At 53.0% G+C, this 23,960-nt stretch overlaps 1 protein-coding gene across 1 annotated transcript in view; it reads left to right on the top strand.

Annotated features, from left to right (window-relative positions):
* Positions 1–23,960, top strand: part of FAM178B (family with sequence similarity 178 member B) — a 112,563-nt gene that overhangs the window by 57,891 nt on the left and 30,712 nt on the right. The window contains exons 10-13 of the mRNA XM_058428100.1: positions 838–952; positions 6,548–6,641; positions 8,493–8,669; positions 8,885–8,982. Of these exons, the coding sequence (XP_058284083.1) occupies positions 838–952; positions 6,548–6,641; positions 8,493–8,669; positions 8,885–8,982 (484 nt within the window). The remainder of the gene's footprint in view (positions 1–837; positions 953–6,547; positions 6,642–8,492; positions 8,670–8,884; positions 8,983–23,960) is intronic.

Raw genomic sequence — 23,960 nt, forward strand, 5'->3', positions numbered from 1 at the left:
TACAGCCTCCGCCTCCCGAGTTCAAGCAATTATCCTGCCTCAGCCTCCTGAGTAGCTGGGACTACAGGCTCATGCCGCCATGCTCGGCTAATTTCTTTTGTATTTTAATAGAGACGGGGTTTCACCATGTTGCCCAGGCTAGTCTCGAACTCCTTGAGCTCAGGCAATCCGCCTGCCTCAGTCTCCGAAAGTGCTAGGATTACAGGTGTGAGCCACTGTGCCTGGCCGATGTGGTCAGACTTTATCATGAATGTTTGGTTAAATTGGTCAAGGGAAACTGGTCCCCATAGCGCACACTTGCTGAGGAGACACGCCCCAGGCTGTGGGAGGCAGGCGAGGTGTGCTCTCAGCAGGGATGGTGGACTGGGGATGCCCAAATGTTGCAGCAGCAAGAGTGCTGCAGAGGCTGCGGTGGGCTGAGTGCCAGCCTCAGTGCTTTGCAGCGGAGAGTCTAAGGACGTGAGCCTGGTGTCCAGTGAGCCTTGTAGCTCAGGGCCTCTGGTACAGAACTCTTCGTGTCACTTGGCTGTGGGCAGCCGAGCACCCTGACCACTGCCTGGTGTGGATGGCCAGATGGTCAGGGAGCAGTTGTCCCAAGTGCAGCCATACCTTGAAGACCAGGTAAGAGAATATTCAAGAAAACATTGAAATTCACAAAGCTCCAGAAGTACTTGGAAACCACCAGTTGCTTCATTTTCCCAGATAACACCTGTGGTGTCAGAGTAGGCAAAAACTGGTTATCTTGGGCCAGGGGTCACAGCCAGCCCCTTTTGTGGGAATGGTGCGCCCTGCCCTCCGTTCCCCACTCTAACTCTCTGCTCCCTTTTGGCCTGACAGATGAAGACAAGCACCTGTGGTGCCCCTCACTGCAAGAAGTCAGGGAGGCATTCCACAGCCTGGGTGCCCACAGTCCTGCCCTGTACCCTCTGGGGCCCTTTTGGCACGGTGGCAGGTGAGTACTTCTCCTTCCTCGCTGCCTTTTTCTTTCATTTTTTTTTAAGAGACAGGGTCTCTCTCTGTCACTCAGAACTGGAATACAGGGGTACAATCATAGCTCACTGCGGCCTCCACCTCCCAGGCTCAAGTGATCCTCCCACCTCAGCCTCCTGAGTAGCTGGGACTACAGGCACACAACACCACGCCTGGCAAATTTTTTAAATTTTTTGTAGAGGTGGCGGCGGGGGGGGTCTCCCTACGTTGTCCAGGCTAGTCTTGAACTCTTAGGCTCAAGCGATCCTTCTGCTTTGGCCTCCCAAAATGCTGAGATTACAGGTATGAGCCACCCCACGCCCAGCCACCTGTTCTCTTGTTTGTTGGGAAGTTGCTGGACTCAGGCTGTATCCCATGTGTAGGGAATTACAAAACAACCACACACCCCCACCTGTGGATCTGAGTATCACACCAAGAAGGAATTTCCTTGTTCCCAGCCTCAGGGAGATGGGAAGCCCCCGGGATGGATGAGCCTGTTTTTGGCACTTCCTGACTCAGCCCGTGCTGCCCCCACTCTCTGATGAAACCCAGACTTCGCAGCCTGGTTAGTATCCTTGCAGACACATCCCAGTCCCTTGAGTCTCTTCAAGCCACTTGTTTGGCCCGTTACCTAGTATCCACTCAGGAACAGCAGGGCATGCTTTTACGTTCCCACACCCTAAGTTTTGTGTTGTGAGTGCCCCTGTTGAGCCCGGGGCTGGCTTGCTTGTGGACAGTCATGATCATTTGCCTATGCTTGGTCCCTGCCTGCGAGGAGGAGCGCCACGTGATGCATAAATAGCTCTGGTGGGCGGATGGTGACTTAGCTTAAGGTCGTAAAAGTGTTATATATCATCATCTTGTTCTACAAATTTTAGCATATCCAAATTCTCTTGAGAACCCTTGGAGAAGGTGATTTGAGATGGAACAGAGTGTTTTGAAGCCTGGAGGGGCTGTTGTATAGGACTCCCTCCCCATGCTTCCCGTTGACAATCCCTCAGCCCCAGGAGGTGCCAGGCCCCCCTTCCCTCGCCTCGGCGGGCAGATGTTCCTCTGCATGGAAAGTGGGAGCTCTCCTAAGAACCTGTTCCACGACTGTGTTTAGTAATTGTCTGCCAAGCCAAACCGCACTCAGCTCTGCTATAAATACCCTACACATGTGCCAGCCTGCCGCGCTCCTGCCCCTTTCCCTCCCGGAGCTCGCACGCTCCATGTCTGGTGTAATGAGCCACTTGCCTCCTCCTGGCACAGAGCTGCAGTCGCACACAGTCTTGGATGAGCGGGGGAGAGAATTACACTCAGAAAAACAAATGAACGTCTGAGGCAGGCAGGGGCCGTGGAGTCCAGAAGAGCCACTTGTGATTGCTGTGATGAGTGTCCCTGTGTCCTCCTGGGAGTGGGAGGCGGCACTGGAGACATAGCCACTGGGTCTCGCTCTGCTCTGCAAAGAGCTGCTTCCCCCACTGCCTCCCGGTTCTCCCAGGATTTGACTGCGGCCTGCCCTTCATGCTGCGTGACAAATCTGTTGTCTCCAGAGGCAGAGTGGGCAGGAGGGATGAGAACTGTGGCCCTTTAAACACATCATCTCAAGTACTTTGGGACGCAAACCCCGGCACGCAGATTTCAGCTTTCCCAGGCGCAGTTAAGCCTTGTGTGGGAGGAAAGCAGGGCTGTGTTGTCCTAGATTGGGCCCAGGGAGCTGCCAGGGCCTCATGTCGTGTCCCAGACACACCGTTTTAACATCTACCTCCTTTGGGCCCCAGACTTTGGCCTGGCTGTTGACACCATTTCCCATCAGAGGATTCAGAACTACCCTCGAGGACCTGGCTGACAGCCGCAGGGCTGATTTCCCTGCTCCTGGCTCTGGGAGCAGGCGGGGGACCACCTGCCAAGCCCCTCAGGGCTGGGGAGGCTTTCCTGCCTGGAGCCCCTCCCCGTGTCTTCCTCGGGGTAGGAGGATGGCGAAAATGCATGGGTAGGTTTCCTGGGCTGCTGCATTGTGTCATGGATTGGAGGATGACCCCTCCGGAGTATTCGGGAAGCATCAAGGAGGTTCCAGCATCTCCTCCCCAAGGGTATGGCATCCTTCATGGATGCATGGGCCACAAGAGAAACCCACAGCAGGCTATCTTCTCCCTGTGTTCCTTCTCATCCTGGCTCCTCACCAACTCAGAGGCTGTCTTGTGCGAGCTGGCTCCGCCCAGGCACCTTTTTTCTGCTGACTTCCAGGGATGCCTCCATCCAGGGGAACGGATACCTCTGGGGCTTCTCCTGGGCTACCCACAGCGCCTCACAATGGCCAGGGCTCAAAATGAGGGCCTCAGACATCTGTGCATGGCCCCACCGTGACTGGGCTGTCTCTCTAGTTGCTCTGAGAAAGACAAGTCTTCTAACATTTCTTCCTAATCTTGAATTTCCTTAAAAGCCATCACCATCTCCCATCTAGCGCTTCCGGATTTCCCTTCAGAAAGATGCAGTCCTTCCGCAGCTGGGCCATGCAGATCTCTTGGCGTCCACCTTGTTGGAAACAGTGGCCCTGTGCTCAGTGATGAGACTGGGGAGGGGAAATGGGAGGACGTTTCAAGGAAAGGATGGAGCGTGGATATGAATGGGAAGCGGTTGGTGCGGGAGCTCATCAGCATCCTCAGAGGGGCTCATGCCCAAGCTGCAACCCAGAATGGGCCTTGCCAGGTGCCCCCATCTCCCCCAGGAGCACAAAGGAGGTCCTTAGGTAGCTGTGCATGGTCCTCCAAGGCTGTTCCTGCTACCAAGCCCAGCTGAAGTTAGAGCCCTGCTCCAATGCACAGGCCTGGCCGCTGAAGACCAAAAGCCTGGAGCTGTTTCCTGGTGCCAGAAGCCTTGGCCACTTGGTTTTCTTTTCTTTTCTTCTTTTTTTTTTTTTTGAGACAGAGTTTCACTCTTGTTGCCCAGGCTGGAGTGCAGTGGTGCGATCACGGCTCACTGCAACCTCTGCCTCCCGGGCTCAAGCAATCCTCCCGCCTCAGCCTCCTAAGTAGCTGGGATTGCAGGCATCCATCACCATGACCAGCTAATTTTTGTATTGTTAGTAGAGATGGGGTTTCACCATGTTGGCCAGGCTGGTCTTGAACTCCTGACCTCAGGTGATCTGCCTGCCTCGGCCTCCCAGAGTGCTGGGATTACAGGCATGAGCCACCATGCCCCGCCAGCCACTTGGTTTTCAAAGGAGCAGCCTGGTGCAGAGGCCAAAGGGGTAAATACATGACAATTAACATGTTGACAGGGTGTCCTATCAAGCGAGGGGGCAATTGGTTAAGGAGGCAGCTGTTGGTTAAGGTGGTAGTGGTGCTCATACACTGTACCTGCCATCTTCCCTCTGAGAATGTCAGAATGCCATACAGATGGTAACTTCATTATTTTTTCAACTTTTGGGGGAAGAAGATGCGGAGACCTGGGTAGAGGCCGGTGACATGTCCCTTGTGCTGGCCACAGACCCTGGAGCCAGGCGTGGGACTGATGAAGCTGCTTTGCTCATAGAGTCTAATGGTGGGACCATCAGCTCACTCTAACCTGCTGAGCCCAGGAGGGGAGCAGGGATAATAGATAAGCTGTTGAATTCCGGGGCTGTGGCCCCTTGCTGGCAGCAGTGGTGGAGTTTTGGGGATCAGCTGATGCTGCATCTCAGAACAGCAGTCGCAGATGCCAGCAGTTCAGTCAAGTGATTCCTCTGAAAGGCAAGGATTAGAGGACCCCCATTATATTGCCCATGAGTCCTGGGCCCACAAAGTTCTGGAACTCTGGCCAGCCAGGCATTCACTTGGGAAGGCTGACATTTCTTTCCAAGGAGGACAGGGCTCTCCCCACAGCCACACTCCTCTCTCCAGCTCAAAAAACACGTCACCACCTCACACCTTCAACGTTCCTTCTCCCCTTGGCAGCATCTCTCTTCTGCCGATATTTGTATTCGACTCTGGGTGCCCCATGCTGAGAAACCTGAAAACACACCCACCTATGGCTGTGCGTGTTGCACGCTCAAGGCTGGTATGAACCAGAGTTCCCCCTCACGTACTGGCGCAGGCCCAGCCTGTGCCCAGATGTGCAAATGCCAGCCTTACCCATTCAGTTGTGGCCCTAATACATGCTGAAATCTGGAAGAAGGACTGAGCCCAGCTGCAGTTTCCACTCCCCCACCAAGTTTGGTTTGTTGGCACCAACTTCCTGGTACCTCAGAGACAGATCTCTCCTCCTTCCCCTCTGAGCTCAGCACCAGTGCCAAGCAGAAAGGAGCAGAGACTTCACAGGAGCTGTAGGACAGTGCTCTTCCTCCCCTGTGCCAGGGGGCTGCATAGAGCCTGCTGTCATCAGCAATGTGGTTGTCGTCAATATCTTCACTTACCACTGTTAGCAGGAAGCTTAAGCCATTTCTTAAGAGTGGAGAAGTGGATGAGACAGCAGAGGGGACCCTCATCATAAGCTCACTTAACATACTTGAAAACGACAATGTATATTCGGCCATAGAGAGGATGAAGTTGATCCCACCCAGGCTCTCGTCCTGTGAGCGCGTGCCTGGGAGGGAGGCTTGTGGAAAGGGTGATGAGACTGCCATCCACTAAGCCCCACCAAGGTCCCCCTCATCGTAAGCATCTCACCACCCTGCGTGTGGCTTGATCTTTAAAGGGGGGGGTGGGATTTTTCTTTTCCCCAGCCCTGGTCTCTAACACCATCTGGTGCTCAGCCAGATCGGGTCCATCACTCGGGGAAACTGGCCATGCAGGTCTTGTCAGCAGACAGCACATCAGCTCAGGGTGACACCTTTGGAGGGGGTTTTTAGGGATGTTTTATTCTGATTTCCCCCATACTTGCTGGCTTATGAGCCAGCCCCCGTGTCAGCTACCACGTGGTGCACTTTGCAGTGTATACAGGCTCACCCTTGTCGAACAGACCCAGGGAGAACTCAAGGACTTTGGGGGGATTGGAAGTGTGATTTTCTGGTTTCCAAGTCCTGGAAAACTAAAGCTAGAGGCCTCACCTGAATGGTAGCATGTGGGAGCCAGTCCCCAGGGAGCCCCCACAATGTGTCCCCCACTCCTAGAGTTCACATAGTTCTGTAGCCTCCTCCTACACCAAGTCAGGTTGGGCCTGTGTGACCAGCAGAAGAGATGGGATGTCACTTTCAAGGTTAGGTTGTGGAAGGCTGTGGCTCTGTCTTGGGCGTATTCTCTCTCCCTCTCTCTTTCACCACTGGCTTTGGAGAACCAGCGGCCATGTGGAGAAACCCTGTGGAGAGGCCCTGGGGCCTGTGGATCAGTGACCAGGTGAGTGAGCCGGGAGGCAGGCCCTCCAGCCTAGTCAGGCTCAGATGACCGCAGCCCCACCCAACATCTTGAGGGCAACATCCGAGACACTCCCGAGCCAGGACCACCCAACAGAGCTGCCCTGGATTCTTGGCCCTGAGAAACTGCATGAGATCATCTGTGTGGAAGAATTTGCTGTGTCCAGCAGATGAGCAGCCTCAGGGCAACAGCATCCCACTTTGCACCTCACTCCTGCCCCTGTGCCCCCTCCTGGGTTTCCCATCGTCACTGTTGTCTTACCACAGGGTGCTTCCAGGTGAAGCTGACCTGAGTGAGAATGAGGAGCAGGACGCTCCCCAAGAAGTTGCCTTGGACATCAGCCTGGGCTACATCTACAAGGTGAGTCAAGCCGCCTGCCTCACGCAGGGCACTCTCGGCTCGTAGTTCAGGCTCATTCAGCAGCTTAATTCCAGGAGCGTCACGGAGAATCTCCGGCGAGCTTAGCACCATGGCAGGCACTGTGCTGGCGGTGGGCCGGATGCTACAGAAACTATGTTACCGGAAACAGGTCCTGATCTAGGCCCCAAGAGAGGGTTCTTGGTTCTTGCACAAGAAAGAATTGGGGCCAGGCATGGCGCCTGTAATCCCAGCACTTTGGGAGGCTGAGGCAGGCGGATCATTTGAGATCAGGAGTTCCAGACCAGCCTGACCAACATGGTGAAACCCTATCTCTACTAAAAATACAAAAAAAATCAGCTGGGCATGATGGACACCTGTAGTCCCATCTACTCAGGAGGCTGAGACAGGAGAATTGCCTGACCCTGAGAGGCAGAGGTTGTAGTGAGCCGAGATGGCACCACTGCACTCCAGCCTGGGCGACAGAGCGAGACTCCATCTCAAAAAAACAACAAAAAAAGGCTAGACGCAGTGGCTCATGCCTGTAATGCCAGCACTTTGGGAGGCTGAGGCGGGTGGATCACCTGAGGTCAGGAGTTTGAGACCAGCCTGGCTAACATGGCAAAACCCCGTCTCTACAAATAATACAAAAATTAGCCAGGCGTGGAGGCTGAGGCAGGAGAATCGCTTGAAACCAGGAGGTAGAGGTTGCAGTGAGCTAAGATTGTGCCATTGCACTCTAGCCTGGGCAACAAGAGAGAAACTCCATCTCAAAAATAAAAAGAATTGGAAGCAAATCCATAGAGTAAAATGAAAGCAAGTTTATTAAGAAAGTAAACGAATAGGCCGGGTACAGTGGCTCATGCCTGTAATCTTAGCGCTTTGGGAGGCCAACGTGGGTGGATCACCTGCAGTTAGGAGTTCAAGACCAGCCTGGCCAACATGGCGAAACCCCGTCTCTACTAAACATACAATAATTAGTCGGGCCTGGTGGCGTGTGCCAGTAATCCCAGCTACTTGGGAAGCTGAGGCAGGAGAATTGCTGGAACCCGGGAGGTGGAGGTTGCAGTGAGCCAAGATGGAGCCACTGCACTCCAGCCTGGGTGACAGAGCAAGACTGTCTCAAAAAAAAGTGAAAGAATAAAACATGGCTACTCCATAGGCAGAGCAGCCGCAAGGGCTGCTGGTATAGTATTTTTATGGTTATTTCTTGATTATGTGCTAAATAAGAGGTGGATTATGAGTTTTCCGGGAAAGGGGTGGGCAATTCCCAGAACTGAGGGTTCCTCCCCTTTTTAGACCATATAGGGTAACTTCCTGACATTGCCATGGCATGTGTAAACTGTCATGGTGCTGGTGGGAGTGTCTTTTAGCATGCTAATTCATTATTATTAGCATATAATGAGCAGTGAGGCCGACCAGAGGTCACTCTGGTCATCATCTTGGTTTTGGTGGTATCTGGCCGGCCTCTTTACTGCAACCTGTTTTATCAGCGGGGTCTTTGTGAGCTGTATCGTGCCAACCTCCTATCTCATGCTGTGAGTAAGAATACCTAACCTCCTGGGAATGCAGCCCAGTAGGTCTCAGCCTTATTTTACCCAGCCCCTATTCAAGATGGAGTTGCTCTGGTTCAAACGCCTCTGACAAGCACACTCTCCACACCTGTGCCTGCCACCAAGGACCCTGCAGGGGCCCCAAATCCTGGCCTCACTTTTCCTTGAGCTCCTCCCCAGCATGGCCGTGGGGCTCACAGTACCATCTCTGCTGCCTAAATGTCTCCCAGAGAACTGGTCCTCGAAGTACTCTCCCGTTCCCCCACGCCCTGGCCACCCCTGCCCTCTTTTCTCTCTCCAGTTTCTGGCGCTGTGTGCCCAGGCCCAGCCAGGGGCCTACACTGACGAGAACCTCATGGGACTGATTGAGCTGCTGTGCCGCACCGGCCTGGACGTGGGGCTCCGCCTGCTGCCCAAGGTTGACCTCCAGCAGCTTCTCGTCTTGCTCCTGGAGAACATCCGGGAGTGGCCAGGGAAGGTACCACATGCCCAGAGCCTGGTTCTCACACAGCTTCATTACTAGGGACCAAGGTGGCCCCTAGAGTGCCCTGGGTGGGGATGGCACTGCCTGGAGGTCATCGGAATGTCCCTGGCCTCTGTGACTGCCCACTTACTCCCCTGTGCGGGCTGGGTGGCGAGAGCAGGGGGAAGGCAGCGTCCTCTTGTAGCCCATGGGGTGCCCCTCTCCTGCAGCTCCAGGAACTGTGCTGCACCCTGAGCTGGGTGTCTGACCACCACCACAACCTGCTGGCCCTCGTGCAGTTCTTCCCGGACATGACCTCCCGGAGCAGGTGCGTGCTGCTCCCCCGCTGCCTCCTCCCTCTCACACGCATCTCTTCGGGGTCTTGCAGGGATCCAGAGTCCTCCCCATCAGCCCCAACAGACCTCCCCTGCCCAATTTCTAATCCCCAGGAGGGAGAACTAAAAATATAACTCACTAATGAGTTCTGTACAAATGAAAAAAAGCTTAATTTTCTTAACATGGTCTTATTAGCAAAACAATTGCCTTGTACAATTAGCTCCCCCACTCTTCTTTCTTTGGGGCTCCCTCCCCAGTCTTCAGCTCCTCGTCATTCAGACCTCAGCTGAATTCTGTCCCCTGATCACCCCACTCCCACTCGCACACTCTCGATTCATCCTTCTGTTTTCTTTTCTGCCTAGCATTTACCCCTGCCAGAAATTGTTACTCTCTGTTTCCTTGTTTATGGCTGTGGCTTTCCTTGAAGTCACCTCTACCAGAACAGCTACCTTGTCAGGGTCACTGCCATATTGTCCCAGATCTAGAACAGTGCCTAGCGTGCTGTTTGGCACTCTGTAAATTTTTTTTTTTCTTCTTGAGAGAGAGTCTTGCTTTGTCACCCAGGCTGGGGTACAGGTACAGTGGCGCGATCTCGGCTCACTGCAAGCTCCACCTTCTGGGTTTACGCCATACTCCTGCCTCAACCTCCCGAGTAGCTGGGACTACAGGCGCCCACCACCACGCCTGGCTAATTTTTATATTTTTAGTGGAGACAGGGTTTCACCGTGTTAGCCAGGATGGTCTCAGTCTCCTGACCTCGTGATCCGCCCGCCTCGGCCTCCCAATGTGCTGGGATTACAGGCATGAGCCACCACTCCTGGCCTGTAAATTCTTTTCGAATGAATGAAGTGAGTAAACAAACTCAGCCCAGGAGGAGATAAGGCCCATTGGCTGGATCTGGCCCTGCTTCTGTCTCCATTTTCCTTCTCCCACTTTTGGCTACAGTCTTACGGAATTGCCTGCCCTTCCCGGAGCAGACCACTCCCATCCACTTGCCTTGCTCTTCTCTCTCCCTCTTCCCTTCTCTTTCTGGGCCTGTCCCTTTGCAGCTCCTCCTGCCTAGAATGACTCCCTTCCCACCCCTCACCTTTGGCAGACACCTCTGTGTTACCCTCCACTGGGACCCCTTCCCTTCCCATGCACTGTTCCGAGGGTGGTTTGAATGGCCTCACACTCCAGGGCCCAGCCTGGTAGAGGCTCTGCTTGTTGACTAAGTTACCTTCAGTTGTCCTGGGCTCTGCTTCAGTGCTGAGCAGGCAGTCCCATCTCTTTCTCTCTTTCCTGGGAATCTGGCTGGCAGAGAGGCAGCCTGTGCACAGTTGAGAGAGGGCAGGTTTGATCTCTCTCTGAAAGAATGGGACTTCTGGAAGCTCTGTCAGAGGACGCCGGGGGGCTCAATCAGGGAGGCTGCCTGCAGCCCAGCAGCCTGGGATTTCTTCATGGGATGGAGAGGCAGACCCTGCCTCTTGATTCCCTGTTCTCCCCAGACTGCCCATCCACTCTGCTTTGCCAGCTGGAAATTACAGTCCTAGAGGTTTCTGCCATCCCCACCTGTTACCCCTTTCATCCCTAAATCCTGTCCTTTCTGCCTTCTGTATCCTAAACCCTAAATCCAACTCCGTGACAGCCAGGACCATGTCTGGCTCACGTAAATCAGTCACCCCCTTTCCTGCTTTCATCTCACCGGCTCACCTGGAGGGTGGCAGAGGCATTTCTTCCTCTTCCCCAAAGTCTGTCTGCTCTGTAGATGCCTGGGGGTTCCTGTGATGATCATGTCTCTGCCTTGCCATGCTCCCCATTGCCTGCAGGGCCAGGTGCAAATTCTTAGGCTGGCCCCTAGGCTCCCTCATCCACCTAGTCCAGCCAGTTTCTCATTTGCTCCATCCAGGGCGTGGTGTTTGTGGTTGTTTTTCTCACACGTGCACACAATAAACCTCACTCTTTTCACAGCTGCATAGTATTTCCCTAGTGTGTGTGCCACTGTAGTCTCCTAATGTAGCAGGATGAGCCACAGTCAGACACCAAGTTGTGGAAGGAAAGGGCTTTATTCAGCTGGGAGCATTGACGGGCTCACGTCTCCAAAAACCAAGCTCCCTGAGTCAGCAATTCCTGTGGTTTGAAGGGCTTACAACTCTAAGAGAGCCCGCGTGAGAGGGTCGTGATCGATTGAGCAAGCCGTGGGTACGTGACTGGGGGCTGCATGCACTGGTAATCAGAATGGAACAGAACAGGACAGGGATTTTCACAGTGCTTTTCCATATAATGTCTGGAATCTATAGATAACATAAACCGGTTAAGTCAGTGGTCAGTCTTTACCAGGCCTGGAATGCAGCACTGGGCTGTCTGACTACTGATTTCATTTCTGTCTTTTCTTTAACTCCTCCTTTTTCTTTGAGGCAGAAATTGGGCATAAGATAACATGAGAGGTGGTATCCTCCCTTACTAATACTGGACATTCAGTGACTGTTTATATGAGCTTTGGGCGTCTGTGCAGATATTTCTATGAGATAAATTCCTTGAAGTGAAATTGCAACCCTAAAGTATGTAAAGCTGGACCTATTAGTAACACCACCAAATAGGTATGAATGTGCATATTTTTCTGCATTCTCATTAATGCTACATATTCTCAGTTTTGTTTTTGAGTTTTAGTCAATCTGGTGAGTGGAAAACGTCATCCTGTGGTTCTAATTTTCATTTCCCCGATTGCCAGTGAAATTGAGTATCTTTTCATGTATTTATTGGCCTTTTGTGTTTCTCTTACTGTAAATTACCTTTTGGTATTTCTTACCCACTTTCCTATCAGTTAATTTATCTTCTTATCAACTCTATTGATCTTCATGTTGCTTATTATGTTACAATGTGTTTTCTCCAAAGGTTATATAGATTGTCCTTTTTAAATCTTTATGCATGGTACCTTTCAGTGAACTGGAATTTTTTTTCTTTCTTATTACTTTTTTAGTCCTTTTTTTTATTTTAGAATAGGTTTCGATTTACAGGACAGTTTTATGGATAATGCAGAGAATTGATTGGGATTTTTGTGTAATGTAATCTTTCCGTATGGAAGACGAAGGGTTTCCCCACCAAGGCCATAAAGATAGTGTGCTTACTTTTCTTTCAGGACTGGCTTCACTTTGTTTCCATCAGCTCTTAATCCCAACTGTAATCTGTTTGTCCTTGGTATGAGAGAAGGATCTAAACTTGATTTTTTCCATCCCCAAACAGCCAGTGGGGACCCAACGTCAATTTTTCTGCCTTTGTTTTGTTTTTTGAGAGAGGGTCTCACTCTGTCGCCCAGGCTGGAGTGCAGTGGTGCCATCATGGCTCACTGCAGCCTCGACCTCTTGGGATCAAGCAATCCTCCTGCCTCAGCCTCCTTAGTGGCAAGGACTACAGACACATGCCAACACACCCATCTAATTTTTAAATTTCGTGTAGACACAAGGTCTCCCTATGTTGTCCAGGCTGGTCTCAAAGCCCTGGGCTGAAGTGATCTTCCCACTTCAGCCTCCCAAACTGCTGGGATCACAGGTGTGAGCCACCATGCCTGACCTTTTTGGTCTTAATAATTCATTCTTTCAAGACAGATTTGAAGCTACCTTCTCCATATCCTAAGTTTATGACTTCGCTCCTTCATCTGCTAGCCATGTTAAACTGTGATTTCATGAATCAGGGTCTTTTGTGGAATCTGTGGGTAGCTCCAGGGCCCATGGCAAGTGCCCTTTAAATGCCAGGAAATGAATGAAACAGAGCATCTTGCGCCTGCCTTTCAGGCAGCCACGTCAGCAGGGTGATGCTTTGTGCCAAGAGCTTTACTAGGAAGGAGGGTGCCTTAGTGGGATCAGTGTTACTGATTTTATTTTTATTTTTCTAAATAGATAAAAGCATTCAAATAAAACAAAATTCATAAGGTACCAAGGAATACCTTTTTGAAAGTACTCCTTTCAAATTTGATGTTGAAAATGTGCCTCTTCCTCTGAGCCAGAGCCACCTGGCTGGCCGCCAGCCTCTGTCTGCGTGTGCACGTACCCGCTGTTCCCGCACCTTCTTTGCTCTTCAGGGTGTGTTCTGGCCGTCATCCCTGATTGGGTTGTAAAGGGCTCCTAATCTTCTTTCCTGCCGCGTTGTACTCACTGTGGGTCTTCAGTGAGCCACTGCTCCACTGTGCTCCCCGCGGCAGCCGCAGAGCTTACTGGCTGCCTTCACTGGTGGCTGCCCCACTGGGCTCTGTGCCCAGACTGACCCCAGGAAGAAGGGCAGATTGTTGTACAAGGGGCTGTCACACTCTTCGTCTACTCGACTGACTGGTTAAGCACAAAGCGAGAACTCCCGCTGACGCTCATGCAGTACACCCGCAGCCCCTGCCTCAGCGTTCAGGACTTCATGGGATGCACTGCAAATGTAAGGAAGAGCTGGGCCTAACCATGAAAAATGAAAGTGAATACTAAGGCAGACCACCTGAAATAGAGCCAAGGGGAAGAGGAGGTTCTTGGAGGGACATCTACCTTGGGAGGTGGCCCCACTGGGGCAGCTCAGGCAGCTTTGGGAAGAGCAGCATGCCATCCTCGCTTCTGTTCAGGGCTCCTGCAGCTGCTTACACTCTACTGAAAGCTGATGTCCCAGGCTCCGGGGACCCTCTTCCTTCACTGCCTGCGGCTGTTCATTAAACATCCTCTGTGCGCCACTTCAAAGCAGAAGGTCAGATGAAGCCAGCTTACGCAGGCTGCCTGGTCAGATGGAGGAATGGACAAAGCCTGCCTAAAATGGCTCACGAAACCAGCCCTGACAATGGCGTAGAGTTCCTTGCCTGGCAGACCAGAATCAATCCAAAAGGACAGTGCTGCCCAGTGTTGGCAGGATGTGAGGAAACAGGCATATGCTTCCCTGCTCATGAGGTGCAGTCAGTAGTCCCTCTGGAGGCCAATTTGGCAAAATCAAGCAAATGACTTTAAAATGTGCACACCCTTCAAAAAACTAGATGGTTTTCTGGGGAAGTAGATGGCAAAGATTCATTGACAAGGATGTTTGGCATAGCAATGTCATGATAGTGAAGAACTGGAAACTGCCTCAGTGCCCCACCATCAATTCAGTTCTGCCCATGCTACGGAGTATTATACTGTACCTAAAAATGATGTCACAGGAAAATGGGAAAGTTAATGAAATAACGCTGAATGGAAAAAAGGCTTTGAAGCCATATGTAAAGCATGATGCCAGTTCTGTTTAGGAGAAAAGAAAGGTCATCTTTGGGTGTGAGGTTAATAGGAGTGTTTTTGGTTGCCTTGGGCTTATTTCCCCCTTTCTTTTTTTCTTTTTCTTTTTTCTTTTGTCCACTCTGTCGCCCAGGTTGGAGTGCAACGGCACAGTCTCGGCTCACTGCAACCTCCGCCTCCCGGGTTTAAGCGATTCTCCTGCCTCAGCCTCCCAAATGGCTGGGACTACAGGTGTGTGCCACCACACCCAGCTAATTTTTGTATTTTTAGTAGAGATGAGGTTTCTCCATGTTGGGCAGGCTGGTCTTGAACTCCTGACCTTGTGATCCACCCGCCTCGACCTCCCAAAGTGCTGGGATTATAGGCGTGGGCCACCGTGCCCATCCCCTTGTTGCCCCTTTCTAAAGACCCTGTCGGCCTCCGAGCTCCTGCTCTTACCCCCACAGCCAGTTCTCACCAATTAGCCAGAATCACTTCTATTTAATAAGTTTTGTTGGCTGGGTGTGGTGGCTCACACCTGTAATCCCAGCATTTTGGGAGGCCGAGGTCAGTGGATAACTTGAGGTCAGGAGTTCAAGACCAGCTTGGCCAACATGGTGAAACCCCATCTCTACTAAAAATACAAAAGAAAAAAATTAGCTGGGCATGATGGCATGCACCTGTAATCCAAGCATCATTGAGGAGGCTGAGACAGGAGAATCGTTTGAACCTGGGAGGCAGAGGTTGCAGTGAGCCGAGATTGTGCCATTGCACTCCAGCCTAGGAGACAGAGTGAGACTTCGTCTCAAAAAAAAAAAAAAAAAAAAATTTGGTTATAGATAATTTCAAGACATATACAAATGTTGAGAGGCTAGTAAAATGGACTCCATGTACCCATTTTCCATCTCAGCAGACAGCCATGGAGACTCCTTCCCTCACCCACTGCCCCCCACCCCTCCCCCACATCATTGTGAATCAGAGCAAATGATTAGACTTATTTTATTCAGTAGGTGTCTCTAAAGAGATAAGGTCTTGGTGGTTCATTTGTTGTTGTTGTTGTTGTTGACAGAATCTCTGTCACCGAGGGAGGAGTGCAGTGGCGCCATCCAGGCTCACTGCAGCTTCGACCTCCTGGGCTTAAGTGATCCTCCTGCCTCAGCCTCCTGAGTAGCTTGGACTACAGGCATGCACCATCCCACCCAGCTAACTTATTTAAGTTTTTGTAGAGACAGGATCTCCCTGTGTTCCCCAGCCTGGTCTTAGACCCCTGGGCTCAAGTGATCCTCCTACCTTGGCCTCCCAAAGGGCTGAGATCACAGGCATGAGCCACAGTGCCCAGCCGTTGGTGGGCATTTTAAAACATAATTACAACATTATGATGACACCTAAAACACTGAACCATAAAAGAGCTGTCATAAGCAATTGAGTCACTTCCCTGCTCCAGAATCTTCGAAGACTTTGCATCATCTTGGAAGGAAGCCTGGAGTCTTTGAGGTGGCCGCTAAGGCCCCTTTGCGGTGTGGCCCTGCCCTCTGCTCTTCTTCTCCCTGTCCCTGGGGTGCACTGGGCACTTGCGTCTTGATGCCCACCCTCCCTCATGCCCGCACGTTGGTAGGAGACTCCCACCTTCTCATCGTGGTGGTCTCTGCCCACATGTCACTGCCTCAGAGAGGCTTCACCTGATCCTTTTTTCCAAATGAGCTGCCACCTCAGGGCTCTGCACGACCTCCCTTTCCTTCATTTTTCTCCACTGACTACCAGGACCAGAAGTGAACTGTGACCCGGCCCTCCCCATGAGTGTGAGCTCCCTGGGCGGGAGGGCTCCCTCCATCTCCTGTACGTCTGCATCCTCAGCACCCAGAACAGAGCATGGACTAGGATATCACAGGTGCTGAGTAAATATTTGGCGAATAAGTAAAAGTCAACAATGTTTGGCTCTCTTCTGATCTCTTCCAGTGATGGAAATACATTGAGGTTTGCAGGGGGTGTGGGCTTCCTTCCTGTGTTGAGGAGGCATCTTCCTCGCACCCTCCTCTGCACAGAAGCCAGGAGTCAGGCACTCCTTTGTTCCACCTCCGGGAGCGAGACCCAGGCCTAACCACTTGGATGCTCCTGAGGAAAGAACTCAGGGACGGCAGTCCTCACAGGCTCTTCTGGGCAGGGACCCTGCTGCTCCATGCCCCTCGGCCAGGTTCTCCATCTTCCTGTGAATTCTGGAGCACCCCAGGATCCTCTCAGTGTTCTTATGTCTGGAGCAGCCAGCCAAGCAGGTTCTGTGTGGCCACCAAGGAGGAACTGACTGATGGAGCGGAAGTGCAGACAGCCTAGGGAGAGAGCAGCCTCACGCTCGTCAGGTCCTTGCGCAATGGGGATAAGAGCTGGGACAGGCACAGATGCACCATGGCCTCCCTCGAAGCCCTCCTTGTTTCCCTCCCATTTGCGTTCACTTCCTCACTGCAGGGCCAGAGGGCCCCACCTTTCCTTCTCCTCTTACCACTGCTGGGCCCTGGGTCATCTCCTGGACCCCTTCTCCACTGTGGACTCCCTTCCTGCCTGTTCTCAGGCCTGAAACTGCATGGCATGTGATGCCACATGCATGTCCCGTGCCCCCCCCCTTGGTTCTTGACCCCTTCAGGCTGCCCAGAGCCACAGCGAGTTCCTGGCCAGCCTCCTGGGGACCTCAGCAGATTCCATGCTTCCTGCTGCTGAAGCCTCTGCACTCTCAGCAAACAGCCACCCCCACTAGACAAACGCAGTGCTCTCAGTTCTCACCTCCCTGCTGCCCACCGCACCCTTAATTCTGGATCCTGGCAGTCCTGCCTCTCCCAAAACCTTCTGCAGTCATCCCTTATTCTTGTACCATTTGCTTTTTGTTCACTAGCTTTCTCTGCAGCAAATAAATGCGTCTCCTACCTTAAAACAGCCATTCTATCTCCACCCACATCTCCCTTGCGCTCCTGCCGCAGCTCCAAGCTTCCTCCCCCAGTTCTCTCTCTCTCATGGCTGAATCCTGCCCACCCTTGGGCAGGTTGGATTCTTTGGAGCTCAGATTGTCATAGAGAGCTCTCACTGTGGGCGGGTGAGGCCAGAACATCTGGAAGGAGGCAGTCAAGGCCCAGTCAACCTGGAAATTTCAGAAGGGCACCAAATCTGGAGGAAGGAATAAGAGGCAAGATGAAGGTCCCATCCGGAGCCTGGGCTGGAGCTGGGAGGCAGACAGCAGCGGGAAGGTGGGCGGCGGTCAGGCAATGATCGCCAGGAAGGGGACATGGCTGGAGAGGACGCGGCTCCCTCTCAGGGGTGGGGTGTCTGAGGGACCTAAAGGGCCAGGAGCTGAGGAGACACCTGTGGCACCAGGCACTCCAGCCAAGCTGCTCCGTCACCAGGGACCTCTCGGGCCCTTCCTGATGAGCAGCCAGCACTTCTTTCCCTGGGCTTCCCAGGGCCCTCCTGGCTTCCTCAGTTGCCTTCAGGGATACCCCTCCCCCACCAGCCCTCGAGTCTTGGTAGGCCTCAGGATTCCGCCCCAGCCCCTCTTGTGGCACAGGCCCATGAAGTCAGGGGTGCTGGGTGCCCCCCACTTGCGCCGTCCCAGGACTGGGGCACTCTTCCACTGCTGGGGGTGGCAGAGGAGTCACCTCTGCCAAAGGTGGTCACCTTACCAGGGCTGGGCCCCTTCCTTGGCAGCAGCCCAGTGCTGGGGCACAAAGATCTTCCCTGTTGCCTTAGCTGAGGATGTCTCTGAAGGACCCTGCTAGCTCCGGAGTCCTTGTGGGTTCAGCTGAGGCCTTCACTGTGGCTGTGTGGCAGCCTGGTTTCCTTTGTCTCTCCCCACATAAATTCCCTGCGTCCCCTCTCCCTACGTAAATTCCCTGCTTGCTAATATCCATTTCAGAGCCTACTTTCTGGGGAAGCCAGCCTGAGACACCATCTCATCCGCATCCGAGGCCTCAACTCCAGGCACATGCTAGCAGCTCCCAAATGAATACCTGTGGCCAGACTTTGCTACTGAGCTCCAATCTGTGTGGCTGGGATTCAGCATGTGGGAAACAGGAGTCACCGCCTTCCGGGGAAGACCCCTTCCCTGTCTTCCATGGCTCCATGAATGGCACCAGCGCCTGCCCACTGCCCAGGCCTCGAGTCCTATGGACAGATTCGGTGCCCTGGAGCTCCCCAGTCTCCTGCCCCCTGCAGGCTTCCATGCTTTTGCCGCATCCTGGAACTTGGCAGCCACCCCAACTCAAGATGATCATTTGCCTCCAAGCTTTTCCGCATTTGTCTCCTCCTGGAGAGGCCTCTTCCCATTCTCCTGCTCTACCTGGTTCACATCTCTTCAGCCTCAAGACGAGGCTTGGACCAAGGCATCTCCTCTTCGAGCAGCCCCTGTTGCAGGCCCATCAGGCTGTCCCCCTCACTGACGTGGGCCGCGAGCATCAGAGGGACAGGTGCTGTGGCCATACTCCCGGAGTCCACAGAGCCTGGCATGGCGGGGGGACTCACTCAGCACACTCGTGCTTTGTCTGCTTCTGGAGGACAGATTTCAAAGAAGCATGAAGAGGTAGAACTTAAAAAAAAAAAAAAAAGATTCTAGAGCCAGGCACGGTGGCTCACACCTGTAATCCCAGCACTTTGGGAGGCTGAGGCAGGTGGATCACGTGAGGTCAAGAGTTCAAGACCAGCCTGGCCAACATGGTGAAACCCCAGGTCTACTAAAAATACAAAAATTAGCCTGGCGTGGTGGTGTGCACCTGTAGTCCCAGCTTACTCAGGAGGCTGAGGTTGTTGTAGTGAGCCAAGATCACGCCACTGCACTCCAGCCTGGGCGACAGAGCAAGAGTCCGTCTCAAAAAAAAAAAAAAAAAAAAAAGATTCTAAGAAGAGAGATGTCTCAGGTGGGCTGGGAGATCTTGCACTGAAACTTTGAATATGGATTACAAAGGAGCCCAGTGAGGAAAAGGAGGGAAGCATTAAAGGCTGCAGGGGCTCCCCTCAGAGCTTGTTCGTGGTCTTAGGTTTGGAAAGAAAGGCACCAAAGTAAGGTAGCTGGACAAATGGCGTGGACCAGTGGGAGTATTGTTGGGAAATGCCGAAGGCCATAAAAGGAGTTTCTGTGTAGTTACTTTTGAAGCAAGGAGTGCGGTTTGGGGCTGACAGTAAAATGTTAGCCCTGATGCAGAGAGAACAACACTACACAATTCGTATTTTGCTTTTGTCGTCTTTGTCAAGGAGAATAGTTTTTCATTTGGAATCAAATATTGGTCGTCGAAGGGGGTTAAAGCCTAAGAGTGTGGGAGGCTGCATGACCGACCTCACTGTGCAGAGGAGGCTGTCTCCCCGATGGGACGACGTCTCACTGCTGCTGGGAGACATGCAGATGGGGCCATGGCTCCATGGGGACTTTTGGAGGTGGAGGGCTTCCAGGAGATGGGGGCAGCGGTGGTTGATGTGCTCCTCCACGTCATTCCCTAGGGGATTCCGGCTTGGAAGCACATAGATAGAAAAGGAAACACTGCTTTCTAGGAGTCCTAACAAGAAATCATACCAGTCAAGCCTCACTTTTCCACAGGTCAACCAGAATCATACTCCAGAGAGGACTGTGCAGTCAGTGCCTGTATGTAGGTTTCCTGGGCATTTGGTAGAGGCTGTCACCATAGGCTGGCTGCATGAAGGAATGCGGGTCAAACGATGATAGAATGAAGTGGGCTCATTATCAAAAGGCGCTGCTGGCCATCAGACTGTGCCCAGAGGGCAGGCCCTGTCACCACCCCGAGTTCTGTCTCCACTTGCAGGTTGGCCAGGGCAGGCCCAGTGTTTTGGATGAGGCTATTAATGGAACAATGGCCAGATTCACAGATGACATGAATACAACTGACAGCAGACTGAAGATCCCAGAAGATCTCAACAGACCGTAATGATGGACTGAGTTGAAAAGAGAGGCCCAGCTGCACAATTAAGAACAGGATCTGGGAAATGGGATTTGACAGCAAGATGTGTGAAAAAAAAGACTTTGGGCTCAATCTGTTAACTGCGTTGTGTTGTGGGGCTGCCAAGAAAATGAGCATCAGCCTCAACTCCGAGTGTCTCACTTGAAAGGGAACATTGACAACCCCCAGGGCCGTCAGAGGACCCAAACCAGAATGGCAAAAAAAGATACAAAAAGATGGGAATGGGGGGGCTGTGGCGCCTGCGGGAAGGGGCAGCCACGGGAATGTGGCAACTTCTTCCTAGTGCAGAGGACCTAGGTTGACAGAGAGCTCCCTCCTGGAGGCCCCAGAGGACGGGATCCAGAAGCTTTGAGTGGAAATCCCAGAAGGGCAGGTTTTGGCAAAATGTAGGAACAATTTCCTTTGGTTAGTCCAGTAAATGAATTTGGGTTGTCTTGGCAGATACTGCACTTCCTTTGCTGAAGTGAACACTTGTTGTGGGTGTGGCAAAAAGAATTAAAATGGATAACTATGCAGAAGCTAGATTAGGTGACTTCAAGGTGTTTTCTTTTTTCTTTTTTTGAGACGGAGTCTTGATCTGTCACCCAGGCTGGCAGGCTGGAGGGCAGTGGTGCAATCTCGGCTCACTGCAACCTCTGCCTCCCAGGTTCAAGCCATTCTCCTGCCTCAGCCTCCCGAGTAGCAGGCATTACAGGCATCTGTCACCACACCCGGCTAATTTTTGTATTTTTAGTAGAGACGGGGTTTCACCATGTTGGCCAAGCTGGTCTCGAACTGACCTCAGGTGATCCACCTGCCTCGGCCTCCCAAAGTGCTGGGGTTACAGGCATGAGCCACTGTGCCTGGCCGACTTCAAGGTGTTTTCTAAGCCTGAGGTTCTGTGATTTTTATCATCATACAAAGAGGGAGATGAGAATGGAAGTTGGTATGATTGTCCATGTGTACCTTTTAATTTACTTATAATACGTATGAATGGAAGGACACATATCATAGGTGGACACTTCGTGCCCTTTGCAAAAGAGATCATCCGTGTACCACTTGACCATGGGACAGAACGTCTGCCGCTCCCCAGAAGCCCCGTAGGGCCCCTGCCAGGCGTTCCCTCCTGCAGAGGTAATCACTTTCACGGCTTCCATCACATAGATTCATTTTACCTGTTTTGTTGGTTGGTTGGTTTTTGAGAGAGCGGGGTGGGGGGGGGGTCTCCCTATGTTGCCCAGGATGGCCTCGAACTCCTGGCCTCAAATGAGCCTCCTGCCTCAGTTTCCCAAAGTGCTGGGATTACAGGTGTGAGCCACTGTGCCTAGCCCAATTTTGCCTGTTTTTAAACATTTATATAAATGGGACCATGCAGAGCATTCTCCCTTGGGTCTGGCTTCCTTGGCTCAACACCTGGTTTGTGGGACCTCTCCACGTCAATGTGCAATGGTTATAGACGGTTCCTCATGTTGCCCTGTGGTGGTCCACTCGTCTGGGTCTGTGGCTGACTGTGTCCCGCTGTCTACTCCCGTCCACACTGTGTGTGCTCAGACTGGTCTTGGATGACCAGGCAGGCTGGTGGCTGTGGGCTCGCAGACCCCTGGGAGGGACAACCAGCTTCTAAGCCCACCCCCTGGTTCTTCCCACCTGGCAAGTGCGCAATGGAAGAGTCCAGGGAAGGAGCGCCGAGCAGGTGGCTGACAGGCAGCCTGATGGACAAGAGCCCCGGGGTGCAAGCCAGGCGAACGCCCTGAGGCAGCACGTCAGGCAGCATTGCCACGGTGGAGCAGGCCACTGCCTTCCACTGCCGTTGCTTCCTGAGCTGCCCTGGAGACTGGAAAAGGCAGCTCATGCCTTTGGCCAGGTGCCTGACAGCCTTTTAGGGCAGTTCAGTCTTGGCAGGGCCCGGTTCCCCTCCCAGGGAGTGAAGACAAGGGGCTCCAGAGGGGCTGTGCTGGCCTATGTCACCGCCTGACATCTCAGCAGCCCACGTGGTTGGTGCCTTTGCCTTCCTGGGTGCCCCTTGTGGAGGCTGGGAAGCAGAGCGCTGGCATTCCACTTCTGACCCTGCTGCGGGTTTGGAAAAGTCATTTGTGAATGTCTCAGTACCTTCGACTCCTCTGAGTGCTAATCCAGTGTCCTGGTCTTGTGGAGGCCCGTGGTGGATGGAGGGGGACAGGGCGGAGGCAGAAGCTGGCCTGGCCTAGCCTGGCCTGGCTGGTGCACGCCAGGGTTGGGGCCTGTTGCCTTATATGACAGTGGCTGGGATGGCCCCATGGCTTCTGCCTCCTCCTCTGAACCTGGTTGGAGTTCCGAGGAGGCCTTGCCAGGTGGGGTCAGGCCTCCTCTGTGGGAGGGAGAGCCCACAGCCAGCCTCGGCCAGCCCCTCTGCTTGTGCCCTGCACTATTTGGGTGGTGTTGGGGTGAAGCTTTTCTTTTTCTTCTTCATGGAATAAGTTCTCAGTCTGTAAAATAAAAAAGTGGTCTCGCCCCACCCCCCCACACCCCCCTTGCTGTGTCCCAGTGGGAACTGAGAATGCAGGACGGGGTTTAAAAGGCAGGCGGGGAGGGCCATCAGGATGAAAGGCAGTGGGCAGGCGGGGACAGCAAGGGGGCTCGCCACTCACGTGTGGGTTTCTTTTCATCCATTCACCCTCTTGGTGCTTCTTCTGGTGCTTTTCTTCATTTCTGGATAACAGCCCCATCCTGACCCACCCTGCCCGCCTCTTCCCTTCTGGAACCACCCCTAGCACTGCTTTGCCGGCCTGCCTGCTCCCCTCACCCCTGGGCCGGGCCGGCCCTCCTCGCCCGCTGCGAGTAAACGAGCTCCCGCGCAGGCCTCGAGTTTTGGATTAATGAAGCCCAGATGCAGACTTCTGACTGGCTTTGAGTTCACTGTGGAGCAGCTCAGAGGGGCCATTGACCTCCCACTGTGTTCCCGGCCCAGCTGCTGCTGGGGCTCCCAAACAGCTGGAAAGCTGGCCCTGTCTGACAGGGAGGCGAAGGCCTGTGGGTGGGGGAGAAACTGAAGCTTGGGGCTCTGGGTGTGGGGCCACGGGGGTCTGTTGCAGGGGCCGTAGAGAGGGGATTCTGTTCCTTATCCCATGGTTCAGTCCGGGTGGGCGCTGCCTTTCCTCAGGGCTCAGTGTGGGGGAAGTGGGAAGTGTTGAGTGAGTACACAGTGGTGCTGCGCAGGAAGGGGTTGAGACTAAAGGGACCCAGGGTCAGGGCAGCCCCACGATGGTTCATATCAGGTCTCCACAGTCAGGCATGGAGGGGAATGGTTGGTCCCTCTCAGGGTTGCTAGACACGATGCACATATCACATGGGATAAACTTATGCTAGAAAAATTATTTTCGGTCAGGCTTGGTGGTACACGCCTGTGATCCCAGCTACTTGGGAGGCTGAGGCAGGAGAATCGCTTGAACCCAGGAGGCGGAGCTTGCAGTGAGCTGAGATGCCGCCACTGCTCTCCACTCTCCAGCCTGGGAAACAGAGCAAGACTCCTGCTCAAAAAACAAAGAGGAAAGAAAGAAAGAAAAAGAAAAAGTATTTGCTGGGCGCAGTGGCTCACACCAGTAATCCCAGCACTTTGGGAGGCCGAGGCGGGCAGATCACTCAGGTAGGCAGATCACCTGAGGTAGGGAGTTCAAGACCAGCCTGACCAACATGGAGAAACCCTGTCTGTACTAAAAATACAAAAATTAGCTGGGCATGGTAGCATATGCCTGAATCCCAGCTACTCCGGAGACTGAGGCAGGAAAATCGCTTGAACCCAGGAGGCAGAGGTTGCAGTGAGTCGATATCATACCATTGCATGCCAGTCTGGGCAACAAGAGTGAAACTCCGTCTCAAAAAAA

The sequence above is a fragment of the Hylobates moloch genome, unplaced genomic scaffold (genome assembly GCF_009828535.3).
Source record: "Hylobates moloch isolate HMO894 unplaced genomic scaffold, HMol_V3 SCAFFOLD_15, whole genome shotgun sequence".
In the NCBI taxonomy this organism is placed as follows: domain Eukaryota; kingdom Metazoa; phylum Chordata; class Mammalia; order Primates; family Hylobatidae; genus Hylobates; species Hylobates moloch.